Source organism: Rattus norvegicus, chromosome 4 (genome assembly GCF_036323735.1).
Source record: "Rattus norvegicus strain BN/NHsdMcwi chromosome 4, GRCr8, whole genome shotgun sequence".
NCBI lineage: Eukaryota > Metazoa > Chordata > Mammalia > Rodentia > Muridae > Rattus > Rattus norvegicus.
In genome coordinates, this window is record NC_086022.1 from 89376398 (window position 1) to 89401631 (window position 25234).

Sequence of the window (25234 nt, forward strand, 5' to 3'; positions counted from 1 at the left end):
TCATTATCCACTCTTCAGTTGGTGGACATCCAGGCTGTTTCCATATCACATGTAGTATATGAAAAAAACAGCAATGAGTGTGAATAAGCAAATACCTTTATGGTATGATGCAGAGCACTTCAGGTATATGCCTAAGAGTAGTATAGCTGGATTAAGTGGTAGTTGATGATATTTTCTGTATCTCTCTCTCTCTCTCCATCTGTCTTTCCATCTCTCTGTGTATCTCTCTGTCTCTGTGTGTGTCTTCCCCCCTCCTCTCTCTCTCTCTCTCTCTCTCTCTCTCTCTCTCTCTCTCTCCATGGATCTGTACCAGTTTGTATTCCTACTAACCATGAGTTAGTGTCCCTCTTTTCCCACATTCACACCAGAATTTGTCTTTGCTGTTTTCTGTTTTGTTTCTTTTTTTAATTTAGCAATTCTGGCTAGGATAAGATAAAATCTCAAAATAGTTTTAATTTGCATTTCCCTGGTGGCTAAGGATATTAAACATTTGAAAAACTTTCTCAGACATTTGTATTTCAAGATTTGAGAGTTCTATGTTTAGGTCTGTGCCCATTTATAAATTGGATTTTTTCTTGATGTCTAGGTATTTTGTTTTCTTTTTTTTTTAATTTTATTTTTTGTGTAGTCTAGACACTATCCTCTCTCTGTAGTAGACTTATAGCTAGTAAAGATTTTCTATATTTTGCATCTTCACTTGAGTGATGGTGTCCTTTTCTGTATAGATGTTTTTGGTTTCATGATGTACTATTTGCCAGTGTTGGTCTTAATGTCTACACTTCTTTAGTCTTACTCGGAAAGCCCCTCCCTATGCCAATGAGTTCAAGTGTATTCTATTCTTACTCATCAGATCCAGGATACCATGCCTTTTGTTGAGATCCTTGATACATTTAATATGAGTTAGGTAATAATCTAGTTTCATTCTCCTACTTACAGCTCTCTAGCTTGACCAGAGCAAGGTGAAGAGGCTATGTTTTCTCTAGTGTTAGTTCGGCTTCTCATGTCTGCACCCTCAGCTCTTGTCCACTGATTGATGTGTCTTGTCTTCTTATGACAGTACCATGCTGTGTTTATTAGTATGCCTCCAAAATATAGCCTAACACTAGATGATGATAACTCTAACAGTTCTTTTACTGTTCGGGACTGTTCCTACTAATCCATGCTGCTATCCATTTCAATTTCCTTTTTTAGTGTTGCAAAGTCTTTCAATTCTTTAGTATCCAAGTGTCTCTTTGAAGCTATTATTTAAATATAAGAAGGCTACTGAGTTTTGCCTGTTCATTTTATATTGTGCTACTTTGTGGGTGTAGGAGTTCTCTGTTGGAATTTTTAAGGTCTTTTAAATATAGAATCATATTATCTACAAATAAGGATACTTGGACTTCTTTCTTTTCTGTTTGCATTGCCTTCTGTTGTCTTATTGCTCTGAGACTTGGATTATGTTGAACAGAAATGGAGAGAGTGAGCATCCTTGTCTTAGTTCTTAATTTAGTGGAAACGTTTTTTGTTTTTCTCCACTTAGCATGATATTGACTCTGAACTTGATCTGTGTTTCTATATAATATTGTGGTATGTTGGCTGTTTCTCTATTCTGTCTAGAACTTTTATCATGAGAGACTATCATATTTTGTCAAAAGGCTTTTCTACATCTAATGAGATATTTTTTTTTCTGTCTGAATGTTTATATGGTGGGGTTAGCTACTGATTTACAGATTTTGAACCACCCCTGCATCTCTGGGGGTATAAGGCTGGCATACTCATAGTGGAAAATCTTCTTTGGTCTTGGATTCAGTTTGCAAGTATTTTATTGAGGGGTGTGTGTGTGTGTGTGTGTGTGTGTGTGTGTGTGTGTGTGTGTGTGTATCTATGTTCACCTGAGGTGCTGGCAATATTTTCTTTCATTTAATTTTTTAACTTTACATGATTCTGGTATCATATAAAGACTTTGGAAATGTTCCTTCTTTTTCTATTGTATGAAATAATTTGAGGAATATTGTTGTTCCTCTCTGAAGAGCTAGTAGAATTCAGTACTGTATCTAAGTAGTACTAGGATTTCTTTTAGACTTTTCAGTTCAGTGGATTATCAGTATTTAATGGATGCCCTTATAATTTCCCAGGTTTCCTCAGTATCTGCTGTAGTGTGTCCCTTTTCATATCTGGTCTTATTCATTTAGTTCATTTGCCTAAGGTTTGTCAATCTTGTGAACCCTTTCAAAGAATCAGCTCCTACTCATTATCTGCATTGTTTTTCTCATTTCTATTTTATTAATTTCAGCCCTGTCTTTGATTATCTCTTGCCATCTATTTCAGTCTGTTGTGTTTTCATTTTCATTAACTTCTAGGAAATGTTTATTCTCCTTCTTCACTTCTCCCTTGACCCAATTTTCATTTAGTAATGTGTTGTTAAATTCCATGAGTTTGTGTACATTCTGCTGTTTCCTGCTGTTCATTTTTGGCTTTATTCCATTGTGGGCAGGTTGCTATTTACATTTTCTGGATTTCTTATGACTTGATTTGTGACCTGGTATATGGTCAGTTTTGGAGAAAATTCTATGGTCTGATGAGAAGAAAGCACAGTTTCAGTGTTCGGGTGGATTGGTCTGAAAATGTCTGTTCTGTAAATGTCATTTGCTTTATGATATCATTTAACTCTCGAGTTTCTCAGTTGTTGTCCCACACACACCCCCTCCCCCACACACAGATGACCTATCTATTGTCGAGAATGGGGTATTGATTAGAGTCACCCTCTATCACTGTGCTGGAGTCCATCTGCTGTTTTGAATCTAAAAGTGCCTTTTTAAGGCAATTAGATGCTCCTCTGTTTAGGGTGTGTTTTAGTTATGATTACTATTACTGCAGTGAAAGCATATCCAAGAGCAACTTGGAGCAAAAGATCTTATGAAGAAATTTTCTCAATGAAGGCTTTATCCTCTCTGCTGACTCTAGGTTGTGTCAAGTTGACATAAAACTAGTCACTAGAGTGCATATATGTTTACAATCATAGTATCCTGTCTGGTGATTTTTCCTTTAACGACTGTAAAGTATCTTTCCTTATCCCTTCTGGTTAACTTTTGTTGGCAGTCTATCCAGATATTAGAATAGTCTGTTTTTCCATCCTTTTACCCTCAGGTGGTATCTGTCATATCATTGGTCACGGAGCTGTGTTTCTTGGAGGTACTGAAAAGATGGATCCTGTTTTCTGATCCAGTCTGCGCCTGTGTCTCTTTATTGAGGAGTTGAGACAATTAACATTGAGTTATTATTGAACAGTGTGTCACTGCTTCTGTTATCTTGTTGAACTGGATGAGACAGCAGGTTGCTTTATCTTTAGAAAAGGTTAAGAGTCTCCCTTTGGCTTAAACTGACCAGGGTTCAGTTGGAAGTGATGTAGGACACACTGTTAAGCCTCTCCAGTCTAGGTTCTTGGAAAAGAGAAATTATTAAACCCTGCAATAGTGCAGCCATGTAACGAACATACAAACATTGGTCTCTGGCTCTTGGGCTGATGGTGGGATGTGGGTGGACAGCTTGTCACACCTAGCATCTAACCAGCCTTTCCTTGAGGAAGATACCAGACCCTGCAGCATAACAGGTGTGGGTAAAAGTGCCAGTGCTGGTGTGGACTGAGGCCTCATCTCTCCTCAGACTTATGTATGTTGATGTGAGCTGAGGCCTTGTTTCCTCCCAGACTCATGCGTGCTGGTGTAGGCTGAGACCTCATCTCTCTCTTGACTTTGCCAGGTCTGTGTAGACTGAGGCCTCGTCTCTCCCCAGACTTGTCCATGCAGGCTTTCTCACTTGTACTTTGCCTCTTTCCAGAATAATGGGATGTCTACTCTTACTTAATGTAGCACCAGTAGAGGTAACTCAGATGTCAGCTTCTTTTTCTTTCCTAACAGAGTGATTGGGTGCTTGGCAGAGTGCAGAATCACATGCTCTTCAGATCTTTCGAAAGCTGATTTCCCTCAGTCTAATCCCATGAGAGTTAGGTACAATTTATGATAATTATGGATTCAGTTCCCACTGGTGTTAAACTTCCTGACAAACTTAAGTAAGAATTAAAGTGGAGCCAGACACTAATAGCCAGACTGGTCTTTCGTGGTCCCCTTTTCTTACAGATTAGGAGGAAGATAGCAAAAGCAGATTTGTAAATAAGGCTGTTCCCTATTGGCTCCTCAGAGGCCCGTGTTCTCCAGGATGAAAGCCAACAGACAGGGCCAAGTAGGTTCTGGCTGCAGGTCCTGCAGGGCTGGCAGAACATTGACAAAGCTGCTTGTTAAAAATAGATCTCTTGACCTTTTGTCCCTGAATTGAAGGACTCTCAAGTTCAAGTCACACTACCAGAGTGTTCAGAGTAGACATTTGGGTGTAGTGATTTCTGAGGTAACGTTAGGGGTGGGAAGGGACAAGATTGTGGTATAATTTGAATCTGAAAGCTGCCCTGGTGCTGGCCTCAGGCAGGCATGGTCCTCAGCTGGCTCTACCTCCATATGGTGAAAGAGTGGAAGACCCCAAGAGCTTTCCCTGACTGGGTCATGGCCACAGGCTGTGGAAGGGTGCTCCTTAGGCAGCTTGGCAAAATTATAGCAGACTACCCCTCCCAGGGTACAGTTACTTTTTAGTTTAAAAATACATCCTGAAATAAACTTCAGGGCATCTAAGGTGTCCAGAAATTCATTCAAAGGTTACTTCTTTGCATTCACTCCACAGGACTCAGACTTTTTTTCCACATTGGTCTCTGTAACCATCTCAGTTCGTTCTGTTGATGTGTCTGAACAGATCTGGGCCTCCCAAAAGGTTTAGGAAGAAGTATACTTATAAGTTTTCCCCTGCTTAGTGAGGGAATTTAGTAAGCATTAATCCTTCTGAGAAATCAGCCATAGTGTTTGAGAATAGTGATAGGTTGGTTTTTTCCCCAACAGAACTGGTTACCTGTTTAACTGTTTCCATAAAATCTTGCTCATCTTCACATCCTGAGGTGGACCTTTGGCCTACACACACACACACACACACACACACACACACACACACACACACACACACACACAAACACAAACACACACACACGTTTATACATGTATGCATGTACCCACATGTGCACAATAAAACATGTATAACACACATGTATATACACCCACATACATACACACACATATGTACATGTATAAACATACATACACACCATAAGCACACATGGATAACATGCACACACCACACACAAACACATAATTGAATCCTTTCCTCCACACTGATCCATTCTTGGAGTGTTTCTAACATACAAACAAGAAGAGGGTGATGGGGAGTAGGATGTCAAGTGATCTTGGGAAGTACAATGCCTGTTCTGAAAGTTTTCAGAATGTGTTGCTGGACTACAAAAATACTTTATTTCAATACTGACACAACACTGAGCCTACAACAACCTGTAAAGCAAGTTACACAATCATTTGCATTTTTCATATAATGAAACAGAGGCTCTTGGAGGATAAATACTCTATCCAGATCATGCAGTGGGGTCCTGAAGCACCTGTAGCATTCCGTCTCTGGGTATTGTCAAGTGGGTTGTTTCTTGTTACTCAGGAGATTGGATTAGTTGTGGAACTGCTCGTTTCTATAGATCCACAGCATGCAGTTTGCACCCTCCTGAAGCCTGGACAAGCACCATGTGAGTGAGCAAGCATTAGTTTAAGGCCTGTCCTGAGATCCGGAATCCTGTAGCCCTTTCTGAGCTATAGCACTCATCCCGAAGCCCTCACTGAGGTGGCATCCCAGGAGCTCAGTCACATGTTTTTTTCTGGTGTGAGGAGTACTCTTTTACCTGCTACCCCTCTCCCCTCCCTCACTGTGCCTATCATATACAGTGATTGTCAGGGCCTCAGAAGTACCAGTTAAAGAAAAGTGTCAGTTGATATTGTTGTTCTTCCCATGGGGTTGCAAACCCCTTCAGCTCCTTCAGTCCTATCTCTAACTCCTCCATTGGGGACCCCATGCTCAATCCAATGGTTGGCTGCGAGCATCCACTTCTGTGTTTGTCAGGCTGTGACAGAGCCTTAATAACTCCCAGGGACTAAAACACCAACCAAAGAGTACATGGAGAGACCCATGGCTCCAACTGCATATGTAACAGAGGATGGCCTTGTCAAACATCAGTGGGAGGAGAGGCCCTTGGTGCTGTGAAGGCTTGATGACCCAGTATAGGGGAATGCCAGGACAGTGAGATGGAGAGAGAGAGTGGGCAGGTGGGGGAACACCCTCATAGAAGCAGGGGGAGGGAGGATGAGATAGAGAGTTTCAGAGGGGAAACTAGGAAAGGGGATAGCATTTGAAATGTAAATAAAGAAAATATCCAATAAAGGAAAAGAAAAAGAATTAAAAATGTCAGTATCTCAAAATGTCTTACCAAGTAGTAGTCAAAGCTGCATGCCCAGAAGGAGAGTCTAAAGATTGAACCATAGTTTTGAATAGCTTTTGAGAACTTCAGAATTCATGACTGCATATGACACAAACACACATGGGCTCTGCTAGGAATTTGAGTGGTCCAAGAGATTTGCTTCTCACCATGTTTTGTGCCATGCTGATCTCGTGGTAGTAAGCTGTGTAGCTGGATAGACAAGGGAGAACCGAGCTGTCAGCACCTCCGCTCCTGCCAAATCTCCCATCTGCATGCCAGGACTCTCAAATGCACTAGGGAATTTGGATTTGGCTTAGTGGGTATAAGTTCAGCCTTGGCAAGCTGACTTAGCTTAGAGGTAACACTGGTAAATTTTGTCTTACAAGGTGCTGAATCCATTCCAGAGAGGCAGTGATAAAGCCACCATGGTCTCATTTCCCTTCCCCAGTGAGCCCTTCCTCCACCGGTAGGTCACATTGCAACATTCTGTTCGGGTCACCAGCTTTGCAAAGTACAAGCACTACATGGCCAGGGCAGAGGGCAAGGTGAACATCAGAATGCATCGAGCAGTTGACAGGAGCTGTAGACCTGTGTGAATCTGAGCTCTCTTAACTTTGCCCTCCCTCAAAAGAATCAGCATCGGCTCTGTGGGTCCACTGCTTGCTCTGAAAGCATTCAGATCTGAGTTCGGATCTCCATCTCCTACATAAACATCTGGGAATGGCTGTGCATCCCTCTAACGCCAGCACTGGGAGGGGAAACAGCAGGCAGATCTCAAAAAGTCGCTGGTAGTTGAGCTTGCAGTTCATTGAGAGAACTTGTCTGAAGGCAATCAAGTGGCGAATGATAGGAAGTTTCCAGCACCCTGTCCTACTCTGGCATTCTTTACTGCTACACTTACGTATGTATAGCATATATAACGCACACATGCACACACAAAGAAACTTCAAAGTATTGAAGGAACAGTTTCACTAAATGCCACCTATCGTTTTTTCCCAACTTTATTACTTTGCTCCCATTGAAGAAAAACTAAAATACATCAGGTGGATCTCAGATTTGGAATAATGGAACTAAATATTGTCGAAGCACTTTGAAGTTACTCATGTCAGCAGTATGACAAGGTCCTTCCACTTAGATCATTTTACTCAACTTGGAGTATATACAATATGAACAATATGAGGTTTACTCCCATGTCTTCTACCACTGGAGGACTGGGTCACCTCAGTCACTGGGGCACAGAGTCCTGTGCCTACAATTGAGACGTCCCTTCAGGGAGCAGGTGCTGTGTGGCACCTGGCCTTCCAGGTGACTCGAATAGCTGAGATGTTCACATAGATGCAATGCATTTTCTCCAAACTTTTTATTGTCCCTGTTCAATTTCAGAATAGTAAATGCCTAAACCGTGTACCTAAGGAGGTCTTGTAGACTTTGGAAATGTACTTAACAAAAGAGAATTCTCCTTAGGGAGAATTTGCTTTGTTTCTGCACCCCTTCAGCTCTCTTATGAATAGTTGAAAGGCAGCTGGTAGAAAGTAGCACCTGCTTTTTGAGCTTTTGCACTGACTACCACATGTGCACAATTTATTTCTCCTTGTAGTACCCTCCTTCTCTGGAGACATAACTAAAACAAAATCCTCATGAGGCTTTGGAGGAACTCGAGTGAACCAGCATTAGATCCTACAAGAAGGGAAAGGTCACACCCTGTCAGCAGCTCAGTCACGTGATGCTGAAACAAATCTTAGAGCTTCTACATTTAAAAATAATATTTTTAAATACAAAAAGCAGTCAGGTGTAAAAAATGTACATAATGGTTTGAATTCGATTTCTCTTTTTTAAGGACATTGGATATTTAAATATTTTTCTGTTTATATCTCATGTAAATATTGTTCCAGGTTCATATTAGTGACATTTTACCCATTTCTGGTTTTCTTTTTTTTTTCATGCTTCCAAATGGAGAAATAGATCTGTCAAGAAACTGATTCCTTGGGCCATGCACTTGACTGTGGTTGGCACCATTCTGGGAATCATGAGGCATTTTTTTAGAAACATGATCCTTCAAAATAATACAGAATTGCTAATGTGCATAGACTTTCCCTTCACATACACATCTATGTCTATCTGCAATTCGGGCCTTGGTCTATATCCATATACGTGCTATGATCATGGGGCAGTGACCTGTGATAAGTGCAGTGTTGGGTTGTGCGTGTTATACTTGTTTGGAACCTCCTATATTGGCCAGCGTTTGTAGCCACCCTGCTGGTGGAGCAATTTGAAAACATGTTGACTTGTTCTTATCTTCCTCCCTCCCTCCCTCCCTCCCTGCCTTCCTGCCTCCCTGCCTTCCTCCCTCCCTCCTTCCCTTCCTCCCTCCCTCCCTCCTTCCCTCCCTCCCTTCCTTCCTGCCTTCCTTCCTTTTTTTCTCTCTCTTCTTTCCTTGTTTTTCTTTTTTTAATTTGAGAAAATGTTCTCTTTAGAGCATTTTAAGGTCAACTGAACACAATTGCATCAATGAAGGAAATTAAAACATTCTAGATGTGGCTTCAACATTCAGGGTACAGTTTTCTCCCTCGCTAATGCTTTAACCAAGTGGACACTGAAAAAACATCCCATGGGCACTGACTGATCTCAGCAGGAACTCCACCTTGCTTGACTTGGGTCTGGGGGAGCACAGAGGATGTAAGTGTCCTGGAAGAAACATCCATGAATGCAAAACAGAATTTAGACTACAATTAGCTTTTCACACAGCAGTCTGTGGTACACATATTGTCAACACCATCTTACGGAAGTTTGAATCTCTTTTGAAAATCAAGTTTAAATGTATGACATTCCTCTTGAACATCTGTGATGGCTGCTGCTCCATCCAGTTTTCTCCACTGAAAACTGGCCAAGACAGGGTATCATAGCAATTTTATTCTTCCACTCTGAGCCTTTACCTTACAGAGAATTGCAGGCTCAACCCTGTTCACAGTTTAGTCAGCGGACAGGGCTCTAAGACTGATAGGGTTGAGGATACCAGCAGGAACTGGTTCTATTGGTCGTGTTCTAAACAAGTCAGGTGCAGAGAGTAGTCCTAGCCTGCAAGAGACTGTACCTGCTTCATAAGTGTTGCATCAGAATGAGACAAAGTGGAATTGCTCTCTGCTACAGTCATGGCTGACAGCAGATCTGTTGTGAATATTAATCTTTTGACTGAAAGTAAGGCTAAGCTTTAAAAATTGGCAACCAACCTGAAGAAATCTAAGACTCATAGTGAAGTCTTTAAAAAACAAAACAAAACCCCAAAACCTAGCTCTTTGATTTGAGATCTGACTTGATCTTGCACGGAGACCACTAAGCTTGTGCTAAAACGCCTACAAAGATTTCTAAAACTTCAAAGAGAGCCTTTATCTGAAACATTGGGGCCACTGTGTCTTAAAAAGTAAAGTCTGACTTGAATAAGAAGTGGCATATCCAATGCCATAACGACAAGATACTGAATAATATACAAATCTATTTCGATGTTTACTCCAGACTGAACACGATAAAAGCAATGATTTCCGAATATTACATGCCTCTGCTGCTACTCTGTGATCACATAGTCAAGCTTACTCTTACATAATCCTCAGTATTTTTGTTGCTATGTGCAAATATACGTGCACATTCCCACGAGCCCAAAGAGAATCCCTAGTCTACAGCATTCTGTTTGTGTGAGGCCAATTAAGATGCTGCCTCTAGTGCTAGGAGATGAAGAGCTGCAGAGACAGTTGCCATGGAAACCAATTTCCCCCACATTTCCTGCAGAGCCAGAAACCGCTGAGTAATATGCCTTGTGAGAAGACCTGGGGTAAACACAGCTCTCACCTTCATTTGGGCTCCATCTTGTGAGGAAAATAAGTTAGGAATTATGAAGGAAACCGTGATATTTCATACATGATTTATTTTCCAATAACTTGGTATTTTATTGATCACATAAAACTGAATGGGAAGTCCCAAATAAATCTTAGTTCATTTACCTTTGGTGCAAACGATAAATTTCAGAACATCTAATAGCTTCTCATTTGTATGCAGCTTTAAAAAAGAAATCTCTAGCGCATTCTTTTCAAAACAATACTCTTAAGCAGATGTGCTTTAAAAGTTAACTGGTGTTGATTTGTGTTGTTCCAGTTTCCTTAGGAGATTAAGTACTTAAAAATTACAGACTAGACATGGATTTCTTTTTAAAAATACATTTTTTTGGTCATGTGAATGATTCATGTTCAGGCCTCAAAAATAGAAAACATCCTACATTACATAATTTTATTCATAGTATAACTCCTTGAAATCATAGCAAATGTAAACAGCAGAGCTAAGAATATCAAACTACATCTTCATGTACATTGAAATTTGTAGGATCATGTATCGTCTTTTAAGTGTGTGGATAAAAACAGAGTATTGCCAACACATAGCTCATGCTGCTATTGGGATTACTTGTAAAAGCAGAACTGAAGGAATCCTCCACCCACCCCACCCCACCCCTGTTAATGAAAGAGGTCCTGGTGACAGAGCCACAGTGGGGAGCAGTGCTGAAAATCACCTGACTGAGACCCCTCAAACATGTGTTATCATTGCAACTGGTGATAGTTTTCCATTCTCCTCATTAACACTGTACCCTGTTGACGGTGACTCTCTAAACAGAACAGGGTCTCCCTGCTGCCTGCCCAACCTACAGTGCAGCCTTCCAAAGGCAAGGCTGTCACACGCCTGCAAAAGCAAGGCTGCGCTCTTCAGGCGGACATGGTAGATGAAAAGAAAGAACACATCACAAGAGTGACAGCAGGACCACAGAAGAGATGAATGGGTGTGTGTGTGTGTGTGTGTGTGTGTGTGTGTGGTCTTAAGTTCCCTGGTCCCTCCAAAATGTCTAATATAGACAGCTTTGTGACATAGTCTTTGGAAAAAAAATCCACAGCATCAAAATTGGCCACACACCATTTTGTTTATGTATCATCTTGAAAACAGTGTGATCTAGATTCTGCCTTGAGAGTGAGTTGAGCTCTTAGGGCTACATCTTACCCATCCATTTAGGAATTTTAGTGCAGATTTACTTTCGTAGAAAAATTATGCTCTGGTAAGTTTAAGAGACGGATACAGAGTCCCTCTCTCCCCTGATACTCTATACCTAGTCTAGTAATGAAGCAAGACTCCTTTGTTTGGCTAGTGCAACAACAAAATTGAGCCCCAAACAGGTTATCATAGGAACACCAGCCTCATTTTGGATCCGACATCCATGTCTGAGACTGGAAAGTGCAGTCAGTGTCTTGAAGAGTTTTCAGGCTCTTCTGCTGTCACCTGATTTTAAAATACCATCTGCATAGCTATTTGTGTTGTCACTCTGTCCTCAGCATACACAGGTATGAGGCAGGGACTTAAAGTCTGTCAGCTGACAGATCGAATCAATGAAATAACTGCCCTGCCACTGGGTGCATGCAGCTTCCATCTACCTGAGAGCTAACGAGAAATGGATTTGCGGGAGTAAGTACAGCTTGGGAAATGGCCAAGGCAGCAAATAGTGTGCCGATGCATGGTCAACCATGTGGTGGGGTCCAGGGCCAACACAGACCTCTACAACAAGCAGGTTCTGCAAGGGAAGTCCTGAGCTTGTGTCTGTCACAGTTTTAGAATGGCCTCATGTTTCTCAGTTGTCAGGGAAGAAGAGCAGGTTATCTGCTGAGTCTGATGGTGTCTAATCGCTGCTCATGTCAGGGAAGTTCCTACTGCAGTGTGTGTTGACATATAAAATCCTGTAGTCAGGACACACTGGCATCTTCCATGCAGGCAGTTTCTAAGGCAGGCAATGGAAGCCGGAGACAATCTGATAGGTCAGAGGCAGGGGATTGCCTTCTTTGTAAGTACAGCTCCAAGGCTGCTGCCTTCCAGAGCTGTTCTTTTCTGGGAGAACTGTCATCCACACCACCAGCCTTTCACATGGATTTGGAATCAGCGTCTCTTTTGCTGATGAGCACCTCCAGCAAACGTAGCTTCGCCTTTATGTGCTTATATTCATTGTATTCTTCAGCCATTGGAGTACGGTCTTCCTTCTGGACATTTCTAGAGGAAACAAAGAAAAGAGAAACTGAGGATCATGTTCTGCCAGTTCTGAAGGATACTATGCATCAGGGATTATCATCTGGAAACTACATATTCTATCAGTCTAAAATCAGTGTTGATAATTTGGTTCTTGGTATCTGAGGCTAGATTCAGACAAGTGCAAAGTGGTTCTTTTCTGGAGGTGCCATGAAACTTGGGGGCCTATAAAGTTAATCTAGGATCTACTAGGTCCTCACAAATGACTAAGAAATGCAGAGATTGTCTATTGATTTTAAAGTATCATTTCACAGTAATATTTTATTCAGCATAAACAAAAAATATTTCATTCTTGATTTACTAGGGGATTACTTAGGATTTCTATTGATGTGATAAAATACTATGACCAAAGCAACTTGGAGAAGAAAGGTTTTATTTCAGTCCATCATGAAGGGAAGTCAGGCTAGGGACTAAAGGCAGGAATAGGGAGGCAGGAACTGAAGAGGCTAACCATGGAGGGTTGAACTTAGTAACTTGCTTCTCTTGGCTTGCTCAACTGGTATCTTATAACCAGAACCACTAGGCTAGGGGCAGCATGCCCATATTGAGCTAGACCCTCCCGTACCACCCATCAATCAAGAAAATGCAAGCATGTTTATAGGTTTGGTGGCAGCATTTTCTCAACTGAGGTTCTCTCATCTCAAATGACTCTAGCTTGTAAAAAGTTGACATGAAACTAAACCACACAATTCTTAATATTTCCTTAATGTTATATCTTTCATCAAATGAACCATTAAATTATCTTTCTAAGTTTTATTGATTTTTAATTTTATATGCATGTGTTTTGCCTGCATATGTATATGCACAAGTGTACCCACCTGCATGCTCAGAAGAGGAAGTTGTATCTCCTATAGCTGGAATTGTGGATGATTATGAGCTGCCATGTGGGAACCAGACCCGAGTCCTCTGCAAGGGCAGCACGTGCTCTTAACAGCTCACCCAATCAAATTTCCAATCAGCAATCAACACACCCACAATTTGTAAATATTTCAAGAAGAGTTCATAGTCCTACTTAAATACTTGCTTTTGAAATGTGAAGCACACTTTGAAATGTGCTTTTGTGAACTGGTCACATGGTGCTAAGTATTTGTAGTTTGCTCGGTAATTTTATATGCAAACTTATATGCAGTAGTACTAGTATAAAGCTTTCGTGAGGCCCACAGTACTTTATAGCCATGATCTAACTCAACTCTCACAACAGCTTGACCACAAGGATCTACTGTCTATATTCTTGTATATATGATATAGTCAGAGCAGGCAGAGCAGACCAAGAAATATCATCTCTCCAAACTAGTGGTCCCTATGGAATACATGTAGCAAGCATTCCAATGCCTGCTTCCTTTTCTCTTCATAACAGAGAAAAATAATGGGCAAGAGGAACAGTGGAAGGCTTTATGAACAAATGAAACTGATTTTATTCATGTCTGCCTTGCTTCGGTGAAGGATTCTAAGTAGCTCTTTAGAAGAAGCAGGAATGAGGCCTAAGAAAAATATCTCTACCCAGTCACCATCATGTTCTGGGAGGGGCTTCTCATTCTCAAGATGCTATAATGTTATTTGGTCCTCGTTGTTCTAAACTTGAGTAATGATTGGTCAATTTCTACCATTCATTGTGGAAATAGCTTTTTCTAAAAATGCTTCTAGCCTTCAGAAGCTGGACTTTGGCCAGATTTGCAACCAAGTTAATAGTGTGCTCTGAGGCCATTTAAAACTGTTCTCAATCTGGTTCCCTACTGTGAATTCGGTCTGTTTTTTAAGTTTGACTTCCCCTTAAGAAAACAATGTCATTAAGCTAACTGTGCCTTGCAGTTCCCACTTAGCTTTTACACAATAAGCCAAAGGCATAGCTTTAACCTTAAATTATATGTTCTCTATCTCGGAATTGTGTGTGTGTGTGTGTGTGTGTGTGTGTGTGTGTGTGTGTGTGTGTGATGGGAATCATTTACTGAAAGAGGCCAATAGGTTGAAAGCAAACTTAAGGAAAAGAAGTATCCACCATAAATGCTGGCATCAATCTGTGGGTATAATAACATTTGTTTGTGGATTTGAGTGCTCTTCTGGGTCATTAGGGTTCATAAAGTAAATTTTTCCCTGGTAAACTCTGATGAAAAATCAATTAAGATGAGTGAATCTGTGTCCCTTTCTGATGCCAGATTTTCTGGGCTATTCAACAAACATAGGACAAAGCCCTTCATAAGGGGAGGAGTGGAGAATTCAAAGTTATGCTCACTCTTGGTTTAAGCCACTCCAAGACAGTCTTTTTTTTTTCTTCCATCAAGGTGGCACCAACACAATTTAGACTTTCTTAAGCCTTCTTCACGCTCCACAGTATATGGTTCATGTGTAGAATTCTATACACAGTATGTGAGAATAATGTGAAAATGAAAGGCATATGGACAGAAACATCAAACCAACACTGTAACAATATTAAATTAACTCTTTCATTAGCTATTGTTATTATTTTAGGAATTATTTCTGTTGTCTTCTCAGAAAAATTTTCTCAATAGTCTGTGGGTATGTAGTGGGGTGAAATGCAAACACATGTAGTTATAAATACACATTTAGGTATAAATACACACTTAGGTACAAATGTGTAAAAAAATCTTTAGAAATATTATTGTACAGTAGATCTAAGTCAGAAATCCAAAAATACAATTATGTAATGTTTCAACTAAAGTAGGATATAACACAGTCCCCACGTCAAGGTTAATTGCTATAGTTCTTGTATTTCTTCACACCCCAGGGCATGAAAGTGCTCTAAAGAAACTATATACACTCTTCCTAATTGGAATTACTGTAAAACCAGTTTAGGATAAGAGACACAAGAGAGACTCCTGATCTTGCCGCTGAGCTCCAGTTGGGATCTGAGGAAGACGCTGACAAAGGCTTTCCCAGCAGATTTAGTAGACAATTTGATTATACATTATTGATTTGATTACACCTTATTATTTGATTAACTCACTGGATCAAACAAGGTATCCACTAGACAGACAAATTCACCACTGCTTTTCATACATGGTTTTCATTCAGACTTGGTCGCTAGCATCTTAGCTATTTTAGTTTTATGTGTGTGAACCTAGGACTTTGTACAAGCTGAGCCATATCCCCAGTCCAACTTTGGATTTTTAACTGTCATTAAATCTCCTAGTATCATTTTCCTCCCTCTTGCTTCGTGAGAAGAAAGTTAATGCTGTCAATTTGAAACTCAGTTCCAAGTCATTCATTTTAGCTGAGAATTTAATGTGACAGGTTAGTTTTGCATATTAGCAGACTTGGTATAGGTCATGGACACTGTTTGAGAAGAATGTCTTCTTACATGTCTATATCTCTATCTATATCATCTTCATCTATAATCTCTATCCATCTATATACATGGTCTCATTGAAAATCTCTGAGGCATAAACCAGAGGACCTAGGAGGAGAATGGAGCAGATGTCCCACAGATGGAGCCGAAAGAGAGGGCAGGGCGTGTGGAATAAGAATGAGGAACAAGGAAACATATACATACCTCCCATTTTGTCTGAAAAAATTGTCTTCAAAATCATGAAGTTTCTTTCGAATCATTTTCTTTTCTTCTCTTATTTCCTGAAGGTATTCCAAGAGTTCAGGTCTAAGAAGAAAGGCAAATTAAAAAAAAAAAATTAAATCGGATCGTTTTACGTGTAAATAGCAAGTGATTTGATAGGAGTTGTGGAGAAAGAAAACAAAACAATGTAAAAGTCACTGTGGGTGCTTTCTCTTGACTGCCCATACAGTGAAAGCAGGTGAGGCTCTAGGGGCTCCTAGGGGATTTTGCTACTTATGAATTATGAGGTCTTTATGAAGCCCAGGGTGCCTTGTCATATATTTTTCAGAAAGAGCAAAGTGACATTTGTTACTCAGGATTAACTGAGCTGTGGTTGACAGAGCCACAGCGTCATTCAGAGACCTCACGCTTGTTCAGGCAAGATCTCAAAACTTCCTCAAGTAATCTGGGATTAAGATATATGAGAAAACTGACGAACACGTTGCACTTTCTCTCTCTCTTTCTCGCCTCCTCCCTCTCTTCCTTTCTTCACTCTCTCTCTCCATCTCCCTCTCCCTCTCTAGTGTCCCCTGACCATCCCCATCATCACCCCATTCCCAGTACTCTATAGCCCTACACTGACCTAGAATTCCCTCTAGCCCAGGCTGGCCTCAAGCGTACTTGTCCTTCTACTTTAGCCACTAGGCCTTTCATTAGTTTAAATCATTATTTTCTCTGTACACACATACCCTAGGTAAGTCACTTGTGGCTTTTTTGGCTAAACCAACCCTCACACTGTTATTTGAACTAAACCACTTTAATGCCATGGCCCAAACAACATACATTGAAGCAGAGTGGAGGTTTGAAAGGCCTGAGTCCTGGCTGCATTTCGATGGCATTTTGTCATCCATTGGTGAAATAAATCCATCGGCGTCATCTTCAAGTTGGTCCAGAAAGCAATGTGCACTGCTGTCTGTTTTCAGAGTGACAGTGAAGTCGGGCTTTGTGGAGCTGTCATCTTCTGATCCCTCCTCTTGTTCCTGGAGACATGGCAACCCCAGTAAGACTCTGAGCATATCTTGGAGAATGCTCCCATTATAAGCACCCAATAAACCAGATTCACATGCTTTCTCTTCTCTTTTATTAAAATGATGGCACCAAGAGAAAGTACGGAGGGGCTGGGGATTTAGCTCAGTGGTAGAGCGATTACCTAGGAAGCGCAAGGCCCTGGGTTCGGTCCCCAGCTCCGAAAAAACAAGACCAAAAAAAAAAAAAAAAAAAAAAAAAGAGAGAGAGAGAAAGTACGGAAGGCAAAGCTGGACCAAGCCAGGAGGCACTTCCTACCTCAGCTGCTTTACATCTTTAATCTCTGCTCGGCCCAAGGAAACAGTGCTTCAGTGTTCTTCTCAATTTAAATTACTTTAAAACTTCAGACAACAGTTGACTTTCAAGCAAATAATTTTAAAGTTTCGGTTTATAAGTAGAAGTAAGACTTCCCACCAATGCCTTTTTTATAAAACTTAATTGAGATAGCGTACAACTGGAACTTGGCGAGACACAGCTGGCAGGCAACAAATCTTAGCCCCCTCTCCTCCTTCTCCCCTGCATGGAGAAGATGAGGGAGAACAGACTCGAAGCCCAGGCAGAACTTCGGCCTGCATACTGCCGCTTCTCAACAAACCCGATGAAGGGTGCAGCAATTCAGATTTAAAAGAAAGTTGTGAATGAACATTTTACAGGTGGCAAATGATACTAAAGAAAGCTACAAATAAGAACGTAAGATTTCATTGTTTAAAAGTTCTGCTAATGGGCTGGAGAGATGGCTCAGTGGATAAGAGGATTGGCTGCTCTTCCAGAGGACCCAGGTTCAATTCCTAGTCCCCACATATCAGCTCACACGCATCAGTAACAAGTCCCCCAAGACCTTGTGCCCTCTCTGGCCTCCAAAGACACTGATATACACAGTGCATAGATATGCATTATGGTAAATAGATAAAATAAAAATAAATAAAATCTCTGAAGTCTTCCTAATTACATTCCAATGTCTGGAGAGAATAGGAAGCGCTATGAAACTTTTGTCAGATGAACCTAATAGAACTACTCTCATTGGCCTTGGAAAATCACGGGGAAAATGAAATACCAAGCATAGATGTGAAATAAGATCATAAATGATAGATACTGAGTATAGTCCCAAAAGAATGCATAGACAAGATACAGCAGTTGGGGAAGGACCAGTGACCAATTCCCTAGTGCTGGCTCCTTCATAAACTAGCTTCCTTTCCTTTACAGGACTAATGTTATATCGGGATTTTGATAAAGGACAAGGTGAACAGATCCATTAAAAGGAAAGGTGATTATCAAAATTTCAGCCATGATGCTAAAATGATGAAGGGAAAAGTACAGAGTGGGCTGTTTTCCTGAAACCACCAATTAACGTTATCAGTCACTTAGACGATGATAGAAAGGGTGTATTGGCCACATGCATCTGTCACTGAGTACATAAGGATATTTAGTTTGCTGGAATATGAATCCGTATTTAGCTTATTTCATATAGCTTGCTAGCAGTATAAAAAAACAGCTGGAAAGTTCAGGGTTCTACAAGTAAGCTAAGAAAAGGGGGAAAAAAACAAAACAAAAAACAAAAAACAAAACATGGGACAGACAGCCAATAAGGAATCCACAGAAAAGCATCAGGAGATCACATGATCCCTCAGCACAGTGGAAATCATAGAGGTGGGTCATGGACAGTAGATCTCAATGAGGTGATTATATACCCTAGGTGTCTGCCATATCTCAAGACTTTTAGGGCTATCACAAATGAGAGGGGGTGGTGGGAAGTGGTGGGTGGAGGCCAGGAAACCTCCCACAGCAGTTACCCTGCTACAATGCCAACATGAAAGTTTAAAATAAACTGGCTGTAGATTGACAGTCACATGGGCAAGGATTTGGAGAATTGAAAGGACCTGTGCCATCAAGTAAAGTGAGGCCTGGCTCTGTCTACTTTCCTGGCTGAAACATACTAGGATAAAACTAGCTCTGGAGAGAAACAGGGAAACTGATCTGTGCATTTTCAGCAGAGCCAGTGGCTGAAGAAGAGCCTGAAACCCACATTCTGAAAGGCAGAGTAGGAGCTTGGAGAAAAGGTTTCTAAAGCAAGGAGCAGGGTTGGGAGTGGGGCAGCATATGACTATAGACGTGTAAAGAGCTATAAAGGGAAGAAACCATATGTGTGCTCCCTGGCTTTCCAGGTGGCAAAGCCAAGTGTGTGTGTGTGTGTGTGTGTGTGTGTGTGTGTGTGTGTGTGTGTGTGTAGAATGTAGTGAGCTATACTAGCTACATTATTATTTTACATTTATCAAACTAACCCATTCTAAAAGTACATGCTATGTAATTAGTTAATTGTATTCTACTTTGTTATGGAAGCTGGTTAGGAAACTACTAGGCTGCCTTTGAGTCTCAGCTCAGGGAATATGCAGCCTCACACTGCCACTGCTCTGAAAGTTGTGGTCTTGAGAGTAGAATCCTATTCCACTGTGTTTTAGAGGGTTCTCTGGGCTTATTTGGGGCTGAAGGCCTTCAGAACCTTCAGAATTCAAACTAGATCTATTTCATACAAGCTAGTGTCCTGGCATAAGCAAGTAGAATGGGGGATACATTTTAAAGAAGCCATTTACACTTGGTCTTTTCTTTTAATCTCCAAACACACAAAATTGTGAATTGTATTAGAACTACTGTGCTAGCACATATCAAGAGCGTGTTAATAACCCTGCACTATTAGAGCAAAATGAACCAAATGACAGCAGTATTTACAAAAGTAGTGTAACCATGGCAAAATTACTTGTAATTTTGACCATGATGAGAGCCAGTGGGCAATAAGCCACAACAACAAAAAAAATTCTTCTAAAAAGACTGGCAAAGAATAAGAATGGGTAGAATGTCGTCATCCAAGAAAAGCATCATTATGATATCTACATTCATTTAATGAGGCAATTACTAAGTGTCACATCTTGCACGTATTCAAGAGCATGTTTTTACCTGGTAATAAGTCTATTACATGCTGCTGAGAGAAGCATGCTAATTTTCATATACAAACTACCCAGATTTCTTCAATTATCAACATTCAGTTCATCTGTAAAACTACCAGACAGACAAAGCTTGTTGCCTTTCACTGATATCAAAGCCTATTGTAAGAAAATAGGTGTAATTTTACAAGATATAATATAGCACACTAGCCCTTGTGGTCCAGTATTGCACTCATAATTCAGATTCTATTTAGTGATGTGATTATCAAGCACAGTCTGTCTGATACATTAAAATTGGATATTGTAGTGTGGTTTATCTTACCTCAGGCAAGAGAATGAGGCTTTCAAATGCTAGCCCTCAATAGGTTTTTCTGAGATAATCATTCCTAACTCTGGGGACTAAATGACCACTATCAGCTTAGAATGTCACAGAAAGACAACAGGGCTCTTAAAACTTTCTTCTGCTTTGGGTTTAACTTTTCTCTTTAGCTCCAAATAACTCCTAAAAAGTAATCATGATTTTACAAACAAAACAAAACAAAACAAAACAAGGTGAGGTGTGAAACAAATGAGTCTCAAAGGAAAAGCAAAACAGAACAAATAAACACAGAACGGAAGGAAACTGGCTATAAGGCTATAAGAGGCATATGATGTGACTGCTCACAGCTGGCTCAGGTAGTTACTGATTTGTACGAAACACTACTAGAACCGAGACCCAAGGAGGGCTGTCACACAGGGTGACAAGGGGGGGTCAGTGAGGAAGTGTTAGCACCAAGCTCTTCACCTTTATCTCCTTGAAGAAGGAAGCAGTTTCACCCTCAATAATTGGCTGCAGCGAAGGGCTTCTCCGTTTGCTGGAAGGGGAACCCTATGACAAGAGTTAGCAAATAGGTTATGTTGTGAACCCTTTTTCCTGGCCTTATAGCTTATGGTCTCTTTGACCATGTCAATACTTACTACTGTATTTTAACTACATTTTATAATCATTTCCCACTAAAAGCTTCCAAGAAAACCTAACACAGTAAAGTTCTTTTTCTTTCCTGCAAATCAGAGGACAGAGTAAGAAGGCACAAGGGTTTTTTTTTTCTTTTCTTCTTTTTTATTTAACCAAGCTCTTGGGAATCTCCTAAGAAAAGCACTGATCACCACACCCTCCTCCCTACACCCAGCATCTACATGAGCAAAATAAAGTAGCTCAAGGTCAAACGAACATGTAAAGGTTAATGAACTTATCTGTTCTGTGTTCACCCTATTTAGGAACTCTGAGTGTTCCTAAGTGGTGGAAGAAGACAATGTCTCCTTGCATTAACTCATTTGATTTACTAGTCTGTTCTGCAGGAAATTTGCAGAAGAGGAACGTTCTTTAATTACCCCTGCCTAGAGTCTCTGGATTGTCTCTCATTCGTAAAAATCAGGCCACTATTAAAAGAAGTGTGAAAAATGAAGGCACATACTCTAGGACTGGAAATGAAGAAATGAACCATAAGATTTAGTGAAGTGCTTGGTAAGAGTGGCAACTAGAGAGAGTAAATGTCCCAGGAGTGATATCACATCCAGGTTGTGACAGCAGCAAGGATGAGGAAGCTCAACGCTTCTCTCAGAGATGAACAGGCACTAACATCCTAACTAGATCTAGTCCAGGAAGGAAATTCGTGGGCTGTAGGTAGAGGTCTGTCAGTGTTAAAATACTGCCAACAACCAGAGACAAAACTGTTATTCCCTTTGGCAAGATGAAATCCAGATGCTAACAGTAGTTGTATCTCAAGGATGTGGGGCATGGCCAGGCAGCTTCCCAACCACTGGCTTCCCCAACTACTTGCTACTTCCTCTCTCTCCACCCTCATAGCCTCCAAATCAGGGCCTTCTCACTTACAGGGTCCTCCTTGGGGAGCAGTCTTAGGGAGTGGGGAGAAACTATAAACAGATAGCACCAGAGAGGAACTCTTTGGAATGAAGGACCCACAGAAGATCCATCCTTACACCTTGAGCTCTGTCTCTAAGGAATGGGTTTAGGTGTTGGCCTTGTGTGTGCCCGAGGAATGTATATATGATCAAGTCATTCCTCAAGCCATGGGGCATGGATATGAATGACTGGTGCAACTACTACAACCCAATCTTCGATGAGAATGCAGGTTAGGATCCTATTAGCATAGTCGGGGCTCTTCCGAAAGAAAGGGGAGGTTATACTCACAGTGATGAGTATGGTAATGGTTAAGGCCCTGGGCTGGTTTTTGTCAACTTGACACAGTTTAGAGTCACCTGAGAGGAGGAAGCCTCAACTGAGAAACTGTCTCTTTAGATTGGCCTGGAGCATATCTGTGAGGCATTTTTTTGATTGACATGAGAGAGCCTAGCCCATTGTGGGAAGTGCTACTCTTCGGCAGTTGATCTTGGGTTGTATAAGAAAGCAAGTTAAGTAAGTCGTGGAAAACATGTCAATAAGTAATGTTCTATCATGGCCTCTGTACCAAATCCTGCCTCCAGGTTTCTCCCTAGAGTCCCTTGCCCAACTTCGCTTCAAAGCACACTATAAACTATGAACTGAAAATGAACCCTTTCTTCTCCAAGTTGCTTTTTTTGGTCATGTGTTCATCATAGCTGTAGTTGAAACCTAACAAGGACAAGTGCTCGTAGCATAACCAGGGGTTGCCAACAGAAAGGGAAGAATGTACTCACAATGATGGGGACAGTGCTGGCCCGGGACAGTATCTGTTTGACCAGTCGGTACCGATCATATAGTGGCTTCATAATCTGACGCTCAGTCTTTGTCACCTGAAAAACAAGAACAGAACAAGTGAGACGTTGGTTCCAGGGGTCATCCTGTCCACTGTTCCCAGCATACTCCAGGTTTTTGTGGCCCACGGGAACACACAGAGATGGTGGTACAATTTACAAAACTTATTTAAACTGATAATAATATTTAGTCAATTAATAAAGACCCTGCAGATATACACCTCGGACCAGTGGAAATCACCCTACTAGTATACTTTCTTCTAGATCTGAGTAATGTGCTATGTCCTTAGCCCACTTGGTAACTCTAAAAGTGCTATTTAAAACTAAGGGTATGGGTGGGAGTGGAGATGGCTCATTGATTTAAAACACTGACTACACATTTAGAGGATCTGGACACAATTCCTAGCATTCCTATAGTAGATCATAAGCACCTGTAACCTGTTGCAGGTGATCCAATGGCCTCTTTTGGCTTCTATGGATTCCAGGAATCCACATAGTACATAAGCATACATGCAGGCAAAATACCCATACACATAAAAATAAGTAAATGAAATTTAAAATGACCTTCCACCCCCAAACAAATGAAAAACACTGTAACGTGGGAGGACTCAGCAGGTAAAGTTGCCTATTTGCCAAGCCTGATGACCTGAGCTAGCTATCCAGACCCCATAGAGTAGAAGGAGACTTGACTCCCATGATTTGTAATTCCAAGGAAAGGGAGGCTGAAAAGGATGAGGCAATGTTTCTATTATAATTGTAATGCTTATTACATGGTACTGCAATCAACTTATTTGGATGAATTTCTTCCACATGAAACTGTTCCCTCTTATGATTCTGGCAGACAGAGAGTATTCAAGGAACATTTGTTTCTGGAAACCGTTGGATGATTCAGCCTCATTATCTTCGTCTGGCACACTGCTCAAAATCTCTAAGCAGCAGGAAGGAATCCAGTACAGTTTCCTTGTACAGGATTGGAAATCCTTTGTCATTCATGATGTCTCCCCTCCCCACTGTACTTCAAACTCCAGAGATAGACTAGGTCATCTCATTGCTAATTCTGTACGATTCCCTGCACTAAAGAGGCGCTCTCTCTTCTTTAGAAGTGGCAGATCAGAAGCCGGCTCGGCACAGCTCTTTTTCCTTGTGCTCCAACTTGAAAGTGATCTTGTCCTCCACATCAACGCCTGTAGTGGCTAGTTTTATGTCTGTTTGACATAAACTACAGTCATTTTGGGAGAGAGAACCTCAGTTGAGAAAATACTCCCATCAGATTGGTCTGTGAGCAAGCCCGTGCTGCATTTTCTTGATGACTAGTGTGGGCAGTTATGGGGATATGAAAGGAATGGCTCTTAGATGCTCACAAAGCATCAGGAAGTATAGCCTTGTTGGAATAGGTGTGGTCTTGTTGGAGAAAATATGTCACTGGGCTTTGAGGTCTCAGACGCTCAAGCAAGGCCTCGTGTGACATTCCGCTTCCTGCTGCTTGCGGATCCAGATGTAGAAATCTTAGCTATCTTTCCAGCACCATGTTCTGCAAGCTTGATGCAATGCTTCCCGCCATGACAGTAATGGTCTAAACCTCTGAACTGTAAGCCAGCCCCAACTAGATGTTTTCTTTTATAAGAGTTGCCATGGTCACGGTGTCTCTTCACAGAAATAAAACCCTAACTAATACAGACGGTCAATTTGTTGCGGGTAACATCACCCCTGGGCTAGTGGTCCTTGGTGCTATAAGAAAGTTGGCTAGGGACCTGGAGAGATGGCTCAGCGGTTAAGAGCACCCGACTGCTCTTCCAGAGGTCATGAGTTCAATTCTCAGCAACCACATGGTGGCTCACAACCATCTGTAAAGAGATCTGATGCCCTCTTCTGGTGTATCTGAAGACAGCTACAGTGTACTTCTATATAATAAATGAATAAATCTTTTAAAAAAAAAGAAAGTAGGCTAGGTTAGAGAAAAAAAAAAGAAAGAAACCTGGCTAAGTAATTAATGATGAGCAGGTCAGTAAGCAGCATTTCTTCATGGTCTCTGCATCAGCTCCTGCCTCTAGGTTCCTGCTGTGCTTCCCTTCATGATGGACTATAAGCTATAAGATGAAATAAACCACTTCCTCCCCAAATTGCTTTTGGTCCTGATATTTATCACTGCAATAGAAACAGTAAGACAGCACACCCTGTGTTTATAATGCTTTGTGATTTCAAACACTTTTACATTGTATCATAAATATTCACATATATATCTTCTGATTTACAATATAACCTGTTGAACTCAGGGGCTTATATTTTCATATCCTGAGTACCTCATCCAATGCAAACATTCTATACATATTTGCAATGTTAGAGAATGAATATTTCAAACCTATCTAGGTAAGTCCCACAGATAGGTATGCATGTATTTCCTTTGGCCACCTTAGTGCACAATAAGGTAAAGTATCTTTTTAGACGGGTTGTTGGGCTTCTGTACTCCATTCCCATTCCATGAAC

At 41.0% G+C, this 25234-nt stretch overlaps 1 protein-coding gene across 5 annotated transcripts in view; it reads right to left on the reverse strand.

The window, feature by feature from the left end:
• Positions 1-10287: 10287 nt before the first annotated feature.
• Fam13a (family with sequence similarity 13, member A) overlaps positions 10288-25234 on the reverse strand; it is a 99256-nt gene continuing 84309 nt past the window's right edge. For 4 of the 5 annotated variants that reach the window (XM_063286280.1, XM_008762964.4, XM_006236586.5 and 1 more), the window contains 5 exons: positions 22694-22789; positions 20802-20885; positions 16839-17035; positions 15999-16100; positions 10288-12454 (listed from right to left, as the gene is read on the reverse strand). In XM_063286280.1, coding sequence (XP_063142350.1) covers positions 12328-12454; positions 15999-16100; positions 16839-17035; positions 20802-20885; positions 22694-22789 — 606 coding nt within the window. In that variant the 3' untranslated portion in view covers positions 10288-12327. The remainder of the gene's footprint in view (positions 12455-15998; positions 16101-16838; positions 17036-20801; positions 20886-22693; positions 22790-25234) is intronic. The other variant, NM_001100862.1, reaches the window with a different exon arrangement.